General features: G+C 34.0%; 2 protein-coding genes across 7 annotated transcripts; both read right to left on the bottom strand.

Moving 5' to 3' along the window:
- Positions 1–91: 91 nt before the first annotated feature.
- Positions 92–6,569, bottom strand: LOC100878398 (heparan-alpha-glucosaminide N-acetyltransferase). Of its 3 annotated transcripts, none has more exons than XM_076537939.1 (12): positions 6,349–6,569; positions 5,354–5,585; positions 4,469–4,602; positions 4,279–4,394; positions 3,744–3,906; positions 3,025–3,229; positions 2,413–2,580; positions 2,229–2,350; positions 2,000–2,160; positions 850–1,024; positions 673–785; positions 92–571 (listed from the first exon to the last, which is right to left on the bottom strand). In XM_076537939.1, exons 2-12 carry the CDS (start codon positions 5,471–5,473, stop codon positions 390–392), a joined length of 1,659 nt encoding a protein of 552 aa, XP_076394054.1. In that variant the 5' UTR covers positions 5,474–5,585; positions 6,349–6,569; the 3' UTR covers positions 92–389. The 3 variants fall into 3 exon arrangements, with proteins under 3 accessions (XP_076394054.1, XP_076394059.1, XP_076394063.1); XM_076537944.1 differs by having other exon boundaries at positions 5,354–5,481; XM_076537948.1 differs by having other exon boundaries at positions 2,419–2,580; positions 5,354–6,569.
- A 1,576-nt stretch (positions 6,570–8,145) lies between these two features.
- On the bottom strand, positions 8,146–16,733 carry LOC100876679 (uncharacterized). 4 transcript variants are annotated; one of them, XM_076532199.1, is made up of 8 exons: positions 16,319–16,733; positions 16,192–16,269; positions 13,224–13,410; positions 11,897–12,017; positions 11,683–11,837; positions 10,979–11,180; positions 10,558–10,643; positions 8,146–8,538 (listed from the first exon to the last, which is right to left on the bottom strand). In XM_076532199.1, exons 1-8 carry the CDS (start codon positions 16,434–16,436, stop codon positions 8,304–8,306), a joined length of 1,182 nt encoding a protein of 393 aa, XP_076388314.1. In that variant the 5' UTR covers positions 16,437–16,733; the 3' UTR covers positions 8,146–8,303. The 4 variants fall into 4 exon arrangements, with proteins under 4 accessions (XP_076388314.1, XP_076388311.1, XP_076388323.1 ...); XM_076532196.1 differs by having other exon boundaries at positions 13,224–13,416; positions 16,319–16,732; XM_076532208.1 differs by having other exon boundaries at positions 16,192–16,251; positions 16,319–16,731.

Raw genomic sequence — 16,733 nt, 5'->3', positions numbered from 1 at the left:
AATATGTAAAAATATATTCTCTAATTTTTTTCGTTTCAAAATTCGGTATAACGTGTATAATTTTTTGGACAAATAATTTAACACCTTGGAATATAAAAAAGGAGTAAGAAATTTAATTTTTCATTTATACAATTCATTAGGACCATTTATTTTGAAAGTGGTGGTCCATTTGCATGAACAGACATTTCATTACCTAAAACCATTATTATATCACTTAAAACAAATTTGTATAATCAAATTGCATATTGAGCAATCAGTAAAAAATTGCTGAATTGTAATAGTCTTGAACCTACACTTTTTCCTTGACACATATGCTAATTTTTTTTATCTCAGAATAAATGAAAATGGACTTCCACCTCTCTCAAAATAAACCACCCATCTATAAACTTTCAAAGGCTGATATAGGTGCGTTTCTTGTGCATAATATAAGCGATAATCGCCCACAAAGCTGCACCCCAAATCGCTTCGCACAATCGAAGACCCCGGCTGTCCATATCCCCAATACTCCAATGGAAAGGGAAATTTCTATAGCACACCGAGTGACCAACATACAGCAACAATGCGTTCATACCTACCGACAATAAAAGAAATAATAATTTTCAAAGACACATTTTCTTTCATACAACGTCGTAAATATTCTCGTTACACAATCTTTGTGAAAGTTTTGCATACCAGGGATTCGGAAAGGACCGCCGTTCCACACCTTAACGACGTCCACGAGCAAATAACAGGCGGAGAGAAACGCGAGGGAGAAGGACGTTGTTACGAACACGAACGACAGTGACCTATTAAATAAAAAGATATAAATTGTGGGTAAACGAGGTATTCAATGTTATTTCGGAGACGAACCATAATTTTTTGTTGACGGGAATCACGTTGGTGAAGTGGAGGGCACAGCCGATGCAGCTGAAGAACGCGGCCCACGCCAGCCATCTTATCACGCGCTCTTTCCAGTCTTTGTATGTCATCATTATTATGCCGGCGTGCAGGCCGAGGAACACGTGGAACGTCGATGTCAGGCAACCTGCAGAGATATTTTATTGTGGAAGGTTGAGAAATTGGGGACTTGAGAATTTGGGGATTTGGGGGTTTGGGAGTCGGGGAATTTGGGGAGCTGAGAGGTCAGTAGATTGGGAATTTAATAGTTTAGAAATGTGTGAAATTGGGAATTTGGGAGTTTGGGAATTAGGAGATTTGAGAGTTTGGAAATTTGGGAATTTGGGAGCGTTGGAATTGGGGAGATTGAGAATTTAGGAGTGTGGGAATTGGGGAGATTGAGAATTTGGGAGAGTGAGAACTTGGGAATTTGGAAATTTCGGTGCTTGGAAATTTGGAGGATATGGAAATTTGGGAATATGAGAATTAGGGAGAGTGGTAATTTGGGAATTTGGAAATTTGGGTGCTTGGAAATTTGGAAGCTTAGAAATTTGGAGGATATGGAAATTCGGGAGCGTGGGAATTTGGGTGCTTGGAAATTTGAGAGCTTGGAAATTTGGGAATATGAGAATTAGGGAGAGTGGTAATTTGGGAATTTGGAAATTTGGGTGCTTGGAAATTTGGAAGCTTAGAAATTTGGAGGATATGGAAATTCGGGAGCGTGGGAATTTGGGTGCTTGGAAATTTGAGAGCTTGGAAATTTGGGAATATGAGAATTAGGGAGAGTGGTAATTTGGGAATTTGGAAATTTGGGTGCTTGGAAATTTGGAAGCTTAGAAATTTGGAGGATATGGAAATTCGGGAGCGTGGGAATTTGGGTGCTTGGAAATTTGAGAGCTTGGAAATTTGGGAATATGAGAATTAGGGAGAGTGGTAATTTGGGAATTTGAAAATTTAGGTACTTGGAAATTTGAGTGCTTGGAAATTTGGAAGCTTGGAAATTTGGGAGCTTGGAAACTTGAAAATAAGAGAATTCGGGAGCTTAGAAACTCAATATTTCCAAACTAGAAATATCTAAAAATTCATCAGTATCAATCAACAACATCATCAGCAATCTCCATACCCAAAATCCCTTCAGGATCGAACGGCGCCGACTTATAAACCGTCATCGAATGATGCAGATGTTGTTCCTTGAGCACCACTTTATCGATATATCCAGCCGCTCCTCCAACGCAGTCAAAATATTTAGCATCATCGTGCAAGCCTCCAGGACCCAGATATCCACTAAAAAACACGTTCTTCAACAACCTTGCCATAAAATCGAGATCATTCATTGAATCATACGTACATACGTGGGACATCCAGGAACAGGTAAACAGAATGTGATGATGCAGTGAGCAGCCACGATCGCTAACATCACGGTCCATTGAGGTAGCAGTAGAAGGAAATCTTGCACATCTCGTAGCATCGGGGACTATGAATGAATAATACGTTTGGTATCGATTTATGGAAGGTTAGAAAGGTACGTAGACTTACCTGTACCTTCGTTGGCCTTTTGGATATCAAGAAGAGATATATCACGGCGACTATGAAGTAAGTTACACCGAAACGTTGGAGGACTCCGAATATTCGGATGCTTTCGAGCTGGGGACCGGTGCCCACCGTGTTTAGGGATACTCCGATTAGAAATAGGAGCACGCTTCTCTGTTGGAAATTGTGTTATAAATGTGGAGACTGTGGGGGAGTAATGAAATGAAGGATTGAGAGATGTAGAGATGAAGATGTTGATCTTTGCAGTACCACTACATACTGTGGCTGATTAATAAAATGAAGGATTGATGTGGGGATGAATAACTAGATATTGTGGGTCAATGATAGAATAAACAGTTGAGAGATGTGGAGATGAAGATGTTCATCTTCACAGTACCACTAAATACTGTGGCTGATTAATAAAATGAACGATTGAGAGATGTGGAGATGAATCGCTAAATACTGTGACTGATTAATAAAATGAACGATTGAGAGATGTGGACATGCACCACTAGATACTGTGGCTGATTAATAAAATTAACTATTGAGAGATGTGAAGATGAACCACTAGAGATGACTAGAGGTTGTCAACTAGTACATTTATGTGCAAATAGTTACCTTAAGTATACCGTATAATATCACGTGTTTGGGTACCATTCGCTTCAACTGACTACCCAAGGCAATGGGGATGCACACCCCCATGATCCAAATGAAACAAGGGAATAATAAGTCTCCTGGGAGTAAACCGTTCCAAGTGGCATGCCCCAAGGTTTTGTAACCACCTGATCCGTCATTGACGAATATCATTAACAGTGTACTGGCCCTGCAACATCAAATTTTATGATATAATGTAAGTGTCTAAAATTTTGTCTCGAGAAGAATTCAGAGATTTGGAAGTGCTAATGGTGGCAGAAGTTGAGGATTTGATAGTTTGGAGATTTGGAAGTTTGGGAACTTGGGAATTCACAGATTTGAGAGTTTAGAAACTTTAGTTTTTGAGGATTTCAGAATTTGGAAATTTGAGAACTTGGGGGTTTGTGAATTTGAAGACTGGAGAACTTGAGGATTTGGGGATTTAAAGATTTGGGAATTTGGCAACTTCAGAGTTTATAATGTTGGAAATTTGAGAATTCAGGCGATCTTTGACATTTGAGAATACGGGAATTTAGAGATTTGAAGACTGGAAAATGGAATTGGAATTTTAGAATTTGAGAATGCAGGGATTTCAAGATACCATGCATGAAATGTCATCCAAAGAAAATTTCACAGAATCGTTAAGTGCAAATGGTGACACTATACCGAGAGTCTACTGTAGTCCACATTTCCAGAGATCTTACCCTCGAACCGTATCGATTGCTTTCACTCGACGTTTTACAGGTTGCCTCGCTGTGTCGTCCACCTGACGTTTCATGCACTTCTTCTTGCAAGCGTGCCATAATAACTTCAAACCAGACAGTCCAAATAGAACGAGCACCAAAACTCCGATAATAACAAAAAGTTCTAAAAATCACAAACACATTATACAACACATACTTCTAAATCCATGGAAAAATCTCGTAAACGTATCTGAATTTAAATCAAAATCGACATATTTGTATCTTGATAAAATTAATTGAAAGCACTGATTGCTCTGATATTCTTATCTCTAGTTGGTCAAGTAAATATTACTGGTATTATTAACCCACTGTCAATGTTTAGAATAAATTGTATTTATCGTTCATAATGTATGTTCTGAACATAATATATGTTCTGAGTGATTGTTTTTTTATCGAAACATAATTTTATCTTGTTTTTAACCTTTAGAGTAACAGATACTGAACAGAATTTCACACTTGAACAAAATTTTACACTCAAACAAAATTGTACAGTTACCTGTATAAGGATAAGTTGGCTCGTTCAAAACCTTTATATCGCAACTTCGATTTTGGACCGTGAAGTCGTACACACCAAATTGTCCCAAGTTCGGAGTTAGCTCGCAGATCACGTTACTGCAACGTGGAAAAATGCGAATGGAATGCGATCGAATATCCAACTAGAAACCCCCCTTCATAAATTACAGTACCTCGTATTTTTTGCTGATACAAACTCATCGGGGTCTTCAGCCTCCAATACCCTAAAAGTTGTTGGCCTGACGGTGTCAACTATTATGCTGGTATTTGCATTCGCTATTATTTGCTTGGCCCTGGCAAATGGACACTGCAATAAGTTAGTCAATATTCCTCTGATACTTAATTCAATCACTGATAATTTTGATGTTGATTAATAAATCTTGATAAGTGAGTTATTTTAAGGCTGTCTGAGAAATCAAACATCGAAAGTCAGCATCGAAATTCTTTAGCTTGATGTATAATTTTAATGTCTCCTGTTATTGGTGAATAGTTAATTCAGCAATTTTTCATATGTTGATTTTAGAGGAATAAAATAGAAAATTTATTAGAAAAGAATTTCTTTCAAGAATTTTATTTTGCGTAGAATTATAGGTAACGTTGCTAACAAGTTTCCGAACGATGTCTACATATGAATGATGTACACATGTACATGTATTCTTATTTTGGAAGTAGGAATATTTTCTGTGAGTACATCTATGAACTCATACACATATGTAGAACAGTCTAATTGTACATGAATGTCCATCACACATGTACCTACTGTCACACATGTATTACGTACATAATTGTACCCATACTAAACCAGTATAATATTATAATTTGTAGATAACAGCATTTTCTTGTATCTTCGAATCCCCCAAAAATCCCCTTTGAATCACCCAAAACAAAAATCGATAATTTTTAAAAAACTTGCCCACAGTGCAATGTAGAATATTATTAAACGAGCAGTCCATATGCAGACCGCGAAATTACTGGAAAGTCAATCGAACCGTGCCACGGAAAGGTAAAAGTATGCGAAACACGTGACAAGGTGCAAAAAGAGTAGTAGCGTGACTCACCAGCGCGCAGTCCGTGGAGAGCAAATAGAGCCAAACGTCTGAATTTTCGTGGTTCGTCCGCAGATTGACGCAGGCTTCGTCGTACTTGAGGGTCTCGCGATCGCAGAACCACTCGTCCATCGTCTCAGCTGCAGGCAAAGTGAACGCGAGGAGCAAAAAACAAGAAGCGGTTAGGTGGCACGCTTCGAAAGTCGCGCGAGGAGGAACCGCTCCGTGCAGCGTCGCTGAGAAACTTAACGAGCATCCTTAATTTCAGAGAAATGTTTACGAACGATGTGCAACGAGCTGGGAGAAAGTAGAACGCTAAAAATTCAATATACTGCATTTCGCCTTGCGAGTAATGAAAATTCCCGTCCCCCATTTTTTCTGACGAGTTTTCGGTAAATTGGTAAAAATACAATTACGACGGCGGGGATCGCGGAGTTATTTCGAGAATCCGAGGTCAGCCTCGGAACACGTCCTTCACCTAATGTTGCATCGTGCATTATGATGAGGCGACGTATCAAGGTCTCTCAAGGTCAACACTTGAAATATTGTTCTAATCGATTACGAATCTACGATAGAGATAGGTTAGTAATAATTTAATAAAGATACAAATATAAGCTTGAAGCTATAGAGCTAAGTTATCAAGGTGTAACCTTGCCTTCAAGGAACAATTTTAGTTCAAACATCAGTTGAAAGAAATTCGACAACACGAAGAAACTCTCAGTAAATAAAATACAGTAAGTAAGTTACAGATTACAGGAAGTTACAAAACTTATAAAATTTCTTGTCAAAAACACAGAATTTATAAATCCATAAGATTGTGTATTGCAAACTTGTGACTCGTAAACTTTTAATACTTATAAATTAATATGACTTTCCTCATAAGTTCATCAAAGGGTCAAAATTGGTAATAAAAAGTATGATACAAAGAGAAGCATCCGAAGGAAGAGAGAAGTCGAACAACCGTCACGGTACAAGAAGCAAAGAACAATCGCGTTTTCCGGAGGTACCTGGTGTTTCGTTCCTCGAACCTCTGGACGACTTTTGACGACGCGAACGTTTGGACGACGATCACGATCTAACGGTACTAATCGGTGTTTGCTCGATCGCGCGCGATCAAATATTGTTCGGCATCGTTTAATCGCCGCGACTGACAGATACGAATGCGCCAAGTGGCACGAACAGCTTTTTATTATCCAGTATCCGAGAACAGCCGGCTAGCCAAGTCGCAGCGCTGCGGAATCACGTGGGTGCATCGACTGACATTTCACCTGGCATTCAACAGGAATTTTTTACCTGCTAAGCCCCCCTTTGGTACTAGTGATGGCATGGTACAGTAGACTCGCGTTAAATTGCCGGTTCTTATCGGTATATTGCCATGGAGAGTCATGTTACTGTTTTGTATCGTTAGGCTGACACTGGTTATAGAGATGTTATATTTCTAGTGCGAGTTTTTGGATTTGCAAATACTTTTCTAGTTTTGTATTGGAAAATTTGGAAATTTTTAAGTGTCTACATCTCATAATTTCTTGGGTTCAATGTCTTGAATATATATATTTTTTGATTTTCTAATTTACAAATTTATAAATTCCATGATTTAGTAGCCTTCATTTTCAAATCTACAAATTTCCTAATTCTCAACTTTATGTATTTCTAAGTATCCACATTTTTAAATTTCCTAATTTTCAGCCTTTTAAATTTCCAAATCTCCAAATGCTTATATTTGTTCAGTTTCATAATCTTTCACGATGGAAAGTGTTTTGGTACATATTTTTAATTACACAACTTTCTGCTCTTATTTTGTAGAATTCTACATATCCGACAGTTGATTATATGATTCCAATGGTAAGAAAGTTTATGAAAAGAAAGATGAAACTTTGGAAAATCGTCATATTCCGATATCAACCAAATTTGGCCAATAAGCTCTTCTTTGTTCAAAATTTGTTGTAATTCTTATGTCATTCCCTATATTATCGACGAGGTACACTATAGTGTGCAACTTGTTCTAATCACATAATTTACATCCTCAGACCCGTGTAATATATATTGCAAATAGCACAAAGTCAATATTAATGAATACATAATAAATACATAGCATATTAATGTATAAAATCAATGTTAATTGAATTTAAAAAAAAAAAAATGGAATAAGTGGCGCCATCTCTCCGGCGAACGGGGTGAACTACACACTTTTGAAACTGCAATTTCGTTAGTTCCCTCAAACCACCACTAGACGGCGCTACGTGTCCAGTTCGTTTCGGTATAGTGGATTTTATTAGCTTAATTGAATATAATATAAATTGAATTGCATTGGAGTACAAGACCAATTAACTTTGAACTGCATTAACGTTACTAAAATATTATTAATTTTTAACCAATCTTAGGTTGATTCTAATTACCCTATTTTTTTTTTGTCTAATGTGCTGCCACCTGGTGGTAGAAGATGTGAACTAATTAAAGTGCAGTTTCAAAAGTGTGTAGTTCACCCTGTTCGCCGGAGAGATGGCGCCACATGTTCTATTTTTTTTTTAAAATTCAATTAAAATTGATTTTATTAGCTTAATTCACTATAATATGCATCAAATTGCATCAGAGTGCAAGTCTAATTAAGTTTAGACTCACTTCGACGTTACCAAATTATTATCAAACTTACACTGAAATTATGACCTTTGATAAAAAGGAATTCCCAAACTACCATATCGATTGAAGCTACTTTCGCAACTCCTACAAGTTGCGAATTCAGTTATAGAAATAATATACAAATTGTTTCATTTCTACAATTAGAATAGAAATAAAAATACTAACACTTGTTACATAGAACAATAAAATTTTTTTAACGTATATTTTAACAGCCCAGGTCCAAATCGACCTGCCTCCTTCGACACTTAAAACTATGGCACCCGTCAATTTTACATAGCGTTCGATATAAAATTTCACTGCTGCAAATTTCTATTAAAAATTGATCTTATCGTTTGGAATCTCTGGACGAAGTCTGATCCCTCATTGTCCTTGCACTTTTATCGCGTGGACTGATTATTTGGTGAACACCCGAATGCATGGACCTCTCGAAGCAAGCGCTCTTTGATTTTGGTTTTTGCTTTGACTTCGCGTTGGTCATTCGGCGGACTAATTCTTCCACGAACTTTATATCCTTCTCGTTCATCTCGTTTGCTATTGTAGCTTTGAACACTTCTTTTTCTCTGGAAAAAAGGAGTAAGGAATGTATTGGTTTTTGACTTTTTTAACTATGGCGCACCTCAGCTAAAAGTCTGAAAAAAATGAGGGATTCTTAATTAGGGAATAATTAACCTAATAATTGGGGAATGCTAATATGTAACTACCACATTAATATAAAAGTAGTACTCCAATATCTTCACTAAAAAATCTCAATTTTTCGGTTTTTGATTTTTAGCAACTACAATTTGCGATCAAAAAATCTGAAAAAATTCTGTAATATAGGCTACAAGTACCTCAATATCTCAGAATTTTTGCAGAATTTTTTATCGCAAATTGTAGTTGTAAAAAATAAAAAACTGGAATTTCGTTTTTTTCCTACCCCCACGGATGAGATAGGGGGCTGAAACTTGGTGTGAGACGTTTTTGAATATGCTACCGACTGGCAAATTGGGTTTCTCATTTGATTCAAGGGCACATTTGACCACCTTATCCGGCTATACCCTTTAAAAAGTTCCTTTCCTGCGTATTTTGTCCAACAAATAACAGGACATAAATCGACTAAAAGATACCGAAAGGAAACATAGAGACGAAATTTCCGGTGCATTTAACGCGATCCTTTATGCATCGGAAGATAAAGATGCGAGGAGAAAATAAAGAGAGTGAAAAGGGGAATCCCAGGGTGTCTGGCATGGAGGAAGCTCGCATCTCGTTACGTGAAATTTGAAGCGGCATTCTCCGTGGTACATTACGGCGGACATTTCGCTAATGAAACGACTAAAATGCGAAGAGTGTAGCTCGGTTTAAGCGATAGAGGGTTACGATGCGAGACCCTGACAAAAAGCGAGAAACTACGCTGCGATCTGACAATTTTGCCTACGCTTTTCCTTTTCGTTTCGCTACCCACTGTCCACCACTCTCTAATGTATTACCCACTCCGACTAATCTCTTTTGTTCTCCTTTAATTGTTACGTGCTTACGTTTATTGCGCTTTGCCTTACGTTGATTAGAACAGCTGTTAACCCTCTATTTCTGTCGTATTTTGCCCTGTAAATATCTTTGGAAATACAAACGTCTTTGAACTTTTAAGGGTTGCAGAATTGTCTGACAAATTATCAGAAGTTAGATTTATTTTGCACGTATGTCAAATTCTTTTTTTTTTAATGAATATGTATCTTTTAACACTGCAACTACCAATCAGTTTGACTCAAAGTTTCGACTCAAGATTCAATTTCTATATAAAAAAATTTGATGCTGTGTTCTCTTGTCGTAATTTTTAAATACAGAATAATTGCACATGTTTCTCCAGAATTTACTTTACTATTATTTTCCAGCAAATGTTTGATGCTAGTTTCTCTGTTGATGCAGCTCATCTTTTGAGATATGACATATGTTATCAAAGACAACATTTTAAATAATTGTCTAGTATGTATACTTTATGAGTTTAGTTTCACAGATGTTCCTAAGTTCAGCTAAAGTTACACTGTGATTGGCAAATTCTATTACCACTCCATTGGTATTTTTCCAAAAATATTTGTAGTATAACATACCGAAGGAAACTACCAACGAATTGCCGAACTGAGTAATTCTCTCGAACCATCTAACAGACTAGATAGAATGCTTGTGCATTCCTTGGAGCGAACATCTTAAGAATGTATAGCCTACGTCTAGTCCAAACTTTGACTAAGTAAAATTATTATACAATATCTCCAAGTTTCGCTGAATTTTAGAACTATTGGTCTTCGATCTTAAATAATTTTGAACAAATCTTGATTGATTGATAATTTCAAACAAGTCTTAATTGGTTGATAATTTTGAACAGATCTTGATTGGTTGATAATTTTGAACAGATCTTGATTGGTTGATAATTTTAAACAAGTCTTGATTGATTAATAATTTTGAACAGATCTTGATTGGTTGATAATTTTGAGCAAATCTTGATTGGTTAATTTTAAACAAATCTCGATTTCAGTAAAATAAGTCTATTTTAATAAAACGTGTTCTAATTTTATTTTCATTTTTGATTTCAAAAATAGGTGTCTTACCTAAGACAGCAACTGTACAGCTTTGTTATCAATTTGTCCAGGTAAAGATTTTCTTTCTGAAGACACTTCAATTCCGACTCCTTCTCCTGAAGAATTCAAATGGATTTAATTAAACTTCATCAAAAGAAATGTGTCAAGGAAGGCCGATAAGAATTAAGAGAAAAAGTGAGCAAATTATTATAAGGGAAGAAGCAATCGATTTTCTGTAATTAAGAAGATATTAACATTTAGGTAGATAATTTTACGTTTCGATATTTAGACATTGATTTCTATATTTGAATATTATATGTCCAGAGAAATGCAATGTTAACTAAAGTGTTTATCCAACAATATTAAGTACTCCACTTAATATTAAGTATTTAATATTGTAATTTTTTAACAATAATTAGTCAAACAATTCTGACTAATAGTTTCACATTACCGACAATACGTTCGACATCGTTTTGACCTCCTCGTGGCGCGTTTCGGAAAGATGGCGAGCCGTGATCGTTTCTGTAGTTAATCGCGTCAGTTGTTGTCGATAGTTCTGTTCCCGTTCCATAGCCTTGTCCCATGCTTCCTCCCTAGCGATTATGGTGTCCCGTAAAGTTTGCATGTCCTTTTCTAATACTTCCAACTCAGATCTGAAACAGAATGTTTCAAGAAATACAAACTCAAGTCTTGTCTGCACGGAAACAATATAATGTTTCAAATATACGGTCCGTGTAAGAAAAATATTTGAAAAATCAGAGTTGATCTCTGTAACGTTTCTTTCAAATAAAATATCATTCCTTTCACGCATGTTTCAGTCTTTCAGCTTTAGGGAACGATGTGTTTGTAAGAATCCTGTACATAATCCGCCATTTTGTGTTAATACGGAAGGATCTTATAATGGCGGTCAAACTTTCTAATAAAACTAAAAGTAAATCCAATATTTATTGACAAGCTAAAAGTATTGCTATCATGTAAACGACAGTAATGTAATCGAGCTAACCTAATTAATTTTTAATAACCTGAGTTCGTAAAATATAAAAACTTTGCGCAAAATATAATGGTATTAGTCTAATTAATTAGCTTATTGAATCAGTGTAATAAAAAAATTGATGAAAGAGAACGTTAGGTAAAAGATGGATTAAAAAAGTTTACTTGGTAATAGTAACAGTGGGGGGTTGTTTCTCGCAACTTTCCAACTTCCTCTGGCATCCCATGCACACCGCCCAAATTTGTATCCCTCGATCGATCCTGGATACGATGTTCGTAGTCGAGGTTCCGCTGGCTTTCAGCATGGATGCGTTCTTTTTCTACAATCAAAGTAAAATTTCAGTTTCGAGCGCGTTAAGGCACGCGTAAATATTTGTACACTGGCTTGTTCCGCTTGCTCCTTTATTTGCTCCACTTTCAATTTTTCATTGTCGAGTTCTTCTCGTAACGATGCAATCATTTTTTCAAGCTTTTTTATCTCGGTCTGTTCCTCTTTCAATCTTGCAACAAAATTTTTATATGAACATCGGAGACATTTCTAATCAAAGAATATTATTTTACAACATTTATTGTTTTCGGTATTTTAATATTATTTTATTTGTAACAGACTTTGAGTGTGTTGTTTCTGATGGTGCTGTGAAAATGCAAATATTTTATAAATTTTATAGATGAGTATATATTTTGATTGACTTTGTGACTCTCTGTGATATACAATTATTAGAAAAGTACTGAAATGGCCATATAACGAGAACGTGTTGTATCATTGCTATAATTAAGTAAATTTAACAAATGATTTTACATAGTTATTAATTTATGAACAATTTATTGCTGCATTTCAAAAGAAAAATACTTAAATATTAACAAAGAAAATTGCAGTGTATAACCCAGTCATAATAATGTTAGAAATTAAGCTCCTGAAATGAAAGAAGAAGTGGTCAGATAAAAATATTCCAAGCGAGATGAGGTCATTATCTTCTATATGCAGAAAATGTTATTTAATCCGCTACATGTACAAAGCACGTGTGGGTGGAAAGTTCAGTTACCAACGAAAACACCCTCTCGTTTAATACATTTCTGTTTCATAATTATGTAATGTTAATTATGAATGTTCATGAAAATAAGGTTCTCATATTGCACTGTCAAACGATACTTTGCAATGAAATATTAAATTTACCGTGCAATGAATTTTTGATTATAAATTAGCTTCTCAATTCTACAATTCTGTTTACAGTTCTTGCAAAGAAAGAACAAATACGGTAATTTCGAAATTAAAAAATTTGTCATTTCAAAATGCATCTCCAAACTCTGCAATTTTTGCTCACTTTCATAAAAATAGGCTTCACTCACGAATTTTTTTCTCAGCAACCACTTAACCGATTTACCTAAATTCTTTTTTGTTTCATTCACAAAGAATTGTGCCATTTTAAAATATTTTTTTTAATTCCATAAATTTGTCATAAAATATTGAAAAATTTAAACAAAGTTGACGTCCTGGCGTGGAAAGGCTCATAAGTCAAGTATGAACACATAACACTTTCAAGCATATATGAACGTATCGACCGAAAAGTTTAGAAATACAAAAAAGTTTGAAGCACGTTGAAATTGCCGATGCAACGAAAAGCATCCTTTTTCGACTGACCTATACGAATGCAAGTTGAAGAGAATATCGATTAAGCAAGCCCATTGTTCAGGCATTCAATACTCACTGGGATGCAAGGGCTTTGTTTTCGGTGATAAGATTCTGATTACGAGTTTGCATTACAATATTGCTGTTCTCGAGGAATTTCATTTTCGTTTGCATTTTATCGATGGCGATCTGGTCCCCGTGCAGTAACGTTTCCTGTTTGTACGTGCTTCTTCCGGTTTGACTTCGGATGTCGGAGTACGTGTCGCCTTTTGCTTGCAAGAAAACTTTGATTAATTTATGTAATTGTAATAGGCATATTTAGTGAGAAACTTGTGATAGGAAGGTTGCAAGTTTTTTTGGTCAGTGTCATATTGAGTACTTTTTGTTTGTTAATTTGGTTAATTTTGTTTGTTATTTGTTTAACTTAAATTTATAATTACTTTTAGTTGAGCTAAATTTATAGTAGTTGTTATTGCTGACTTTACAGTAACATAAAAATTATTCTGATGTGTTTGAAATTATTATTAGCATGATTTTAAGGATTTTTCTATTTATACTTATAACCTAAAAATACCATATTTATATTATAACTTGTGGCTTCACTCCAGTTATTATACAATAACCAACACTAATTTTCTAAAAATATCCTCTGAACGCAAGATAATAAAATAAATCGACCACCCTAAAATTTACAGCGAAATAAATTATACTTGAAGCAATAAATTGCAAGAATTTCACGAACTGCAGATACGGTAGCGTCAGCTCTTTTTGATCGAACATTACATAGCGAAAGGATTAGCTCTGAATCTCCAATATTCGAACCTGCGTTATTCGCATACTCTATTAGTCGGGTAGCAATTATACGCTTAATTAAGCGAACATACAGAGTAATGAAATTTTCGCCTGTTAAGCTCCTAATTAGTCATTATCAAATTGCTGTTAATATTGCGGTACAACGGTTCCTTTCGAATCTTATAAAATCAGTTTTATAAAATCAATCTTATAAAATCAGTCTTATAAAATCAGTCTTATAAAATCAATTTTATAAAATCAAGCTTATAAAATCAATCTTATAAAATAAATCTTATAAAATCAATCTTATAAAATCAATCTTATAAAATCAATCTTATAAAATCAAGCTTATAAAATCAAGCTTATAAAATCAATCTTATAAAATCAATCTTATAAAATCAAGCTTATAAAATCAAGCTTATAAAATCAAGCTTATAAAACCAATCTTATAATATCAATTTTATAAAATCAATCTTATAAAATCAAGCTTATAAAATCAAGCTTATAAAATCAATCTTATAAAATCAATCTTATAAAATCAAGCTTATAAAATCAAGCTTATAAAATCAAGCTTATAAAACCAATCTTATAATATCAATTTTATAAAATCAATCTTATAAAATCAAGCTTATAAAATCAAGCTTATAAAATCAAGCTTATAAAACCAATCTTATAAAATCAATTTTATAAAATCAATCTTATAAAATCAATCTTATAAAATAAATCTTATAAAATCAAGCTTATAAAATCAAGCTTATAAAATCAAGTTTATAAAATCAAGCTTATAGAATCAATTTTATAAAATCAATCTTATAAAATCAATCTTATAAAATCAATCTTATAAAATCAATCTTATAAAATCAATCTTATAAAATCAATCTTATAAAATCAAGCTTATAAAATAAATCTTATAAAATCAAGCTTATAAAATCAAGCTTATAAAATCAAGCTTATAAAACCAATCTTATAATATCAATTTTATAAAATCAATCTTATAAAATCAAGCTTATAAAATCAAGCTTATAAAATCAAGCTTATAAAACCAATCTTATAAAATCAATTTTATAAAATCAATCTTATAAAATCAATCTTATAAAATAAATCTTATAAAATCAAGCTTATAAAATCAAGCTTATAAAATCAAGTTTATAAAATCAAGCTTATAGAATCAATTTTATAAAATCAATCTTATAAAATCAATCTTATAAAATCAATCTTATAAAATCAATCTTATAAAATCAATCTTATAAAATCAATCTTATAAAATCAAGCTTATAAAATCAAGCTTATAAAATCAAGCTTATAAAATCAAGCTTATAAAATCAATCTTATAAAATCAAGCTTATAAAATCAAGCTTATAAAATCAAGCTTATAAAACCAATCTTATAATATCAATTTTATAAAATCAATCTTATAAAATAAATCTTATAAAATCAATCTTATAAAATCAATCTTATAAAATCAATCTTATAAAATCAATCTTATAAAATAAATCTTATAAGTTGAACCTAATTGACACAACATTTTATCTTTGTCTGTTTCAATATTGTAGCTGTGATTAGTTTTAACTGACTTAATAAATCATAGTGCAAAGGGTTAAATTAATCTCATAAAATAAGTCTAACCAAATAGACATAAAATTTTAACTTTGTCTATTTTAATATTGTAGCTGTGATTAGTTTTAACTGACTTAATAAATCATAATGCAAAGGGTTAAATCAATCTCATAAAATAAGTCTAATCAAATAGACATAAAATTTTAACTTTGTCTACTTTAATATAGTAGCTATGATTAGTTTTAACTGACCTAACAAACCATAGTGCAAATTGCTAAATCAATCTCATAAAACAAAAACCAAATTGACTAAACATTTCAATTTTCTTCATCTATTAATATTGCAACTCTGATTATTTCTACTTGACCTAGCAAATAAACCACACTGCAAATTAAATCAATTTCACAAAATAAAAAATACAAAATACCAAATCACCAACATTTACAGCCTATATTTCCTAACCTAATTTGACCTTTGCACAAGCTAACGTCAAACGTATCAGAGGTGCGAAACATGGTATCAAAAAGCAAACCAGTAGGAAAATGCCTTCTTTCCAATGTCGGATCGCAAACCATTGAAACGTATGTACCTTCCTTTCATGTTTCGAGTATTCATACGTGTAGGTATATTCGCAGGCAGTAAATCGCACGCCTCAAAGGATCGCATTGAAGACTCTTCCTTTGAGAATTTCATTTTACCTGCAGTGGGTGTTTCAAAGTTCCCTTGATGCTCGGCCATTCTCCAACTGGAGTAATATCCTGCGATTCGAAGCACATCTAATGGTCGTGATCGATATATTTTGAGCGAAGCTTATGATAAAAGTACCTCGATAAGTGTCCGGGGTTTGAGTCCGTGGAGTATAGGAAGAGTAACTGTTGTACTGGCCATCGTAGTAGGGTCTCTCCCTCGATGGATCCATCGATTGATAGTGCAAGCAGGACATTTTGCGATTTTTAAATTCTTCTGACGAGTTTCTTAAATTAGTCTGAGTTTCTTAAATTGGTATCTTTGCTCTTATTACGAGTGAGTCGAGATTTTTTAGGACGAAGTTGGGATCAGGTTTGTGATTCCACGAGATTCCTTCGGACATTTGGATCTTGAAATGGTGATTTTCTTCTTGTGTTAAAAGGAAATTTGTGAGGATTTTATTTTAGTGTGGAAAGGTTCTGTAGGTGACAGATGTGCCTTTATCACTCTGAAATTTTCTATTATGATTTTGGAACATCGATGATCTTTTGTT

This window comes from Megachile rotundata, chromosome 1 (assembly GCF_050947335.1).
Source record: "Megachile rotundata isolate GNS110a chromosome 1, iyMegRotu1, whole genome shotgun sequence".
Classification (NCBI taxonomy): Eukaryota; Metazoa; Arthropoda; class Insecta; order Hymenoptera; family Megachilidae; genus Megachile; species Megachile rotundata.
This window is presented reverse-complemented; position numbering and strand designations above follow the sequence as displayed.

What these genes read in the sequence shown, in the direction of transcription:
- LOC100878398 (XM_076537939.1), bottom strand. Translation starts at nt 5,473, where the DNA reads ATGGACGAGTGGTTCTGCGATCGCGAGACCCTCAAGTACGACGAAGCC. An exon ending in TCTCCACGGACTGCGCGCTG is followed by an intron (nt 4,603 to 5,353) that starts GTGAGTCACGCT and finishes AACTTATTGCAG; the next exon opens with TGTCCATTTGCCAGGGCCAA. An exon ending in TATTATACGGTATACTTAAG is followed by an intron (nt 2,581 to 3,024) that starts GTAACTATTTGC and finishes AATTTCCAACAG; the next exon opens with AGAAGCGTGCTCCTATTTCT.
- LOC100876679 (XM_076532196.1), bottom strand. Translation starts at nt 16,436, where the DNA reads ATGTCCTGCTTGCACTATCAATCGATGGATCCATCGAGGGAGAGACCC. An exon ending in AGCAAGCGGAACAAGCCAGT is followed by an intron (nt 11,838 to 11,896) that starts GTACAAATATTT and finishes CTTTGATTGTAG; the next exon opens with AAAAAGAACGCATCCATGCT. An exon ending in CTGTACAGTTGCTGTCTTAG is followed by an intron (nt 8,539 to 10,557) that starts GTAAGACACCTA and finishes CCTTTTTTCCAG; the next exon opens with AGAAAAAGAAGTGTTCAAAG.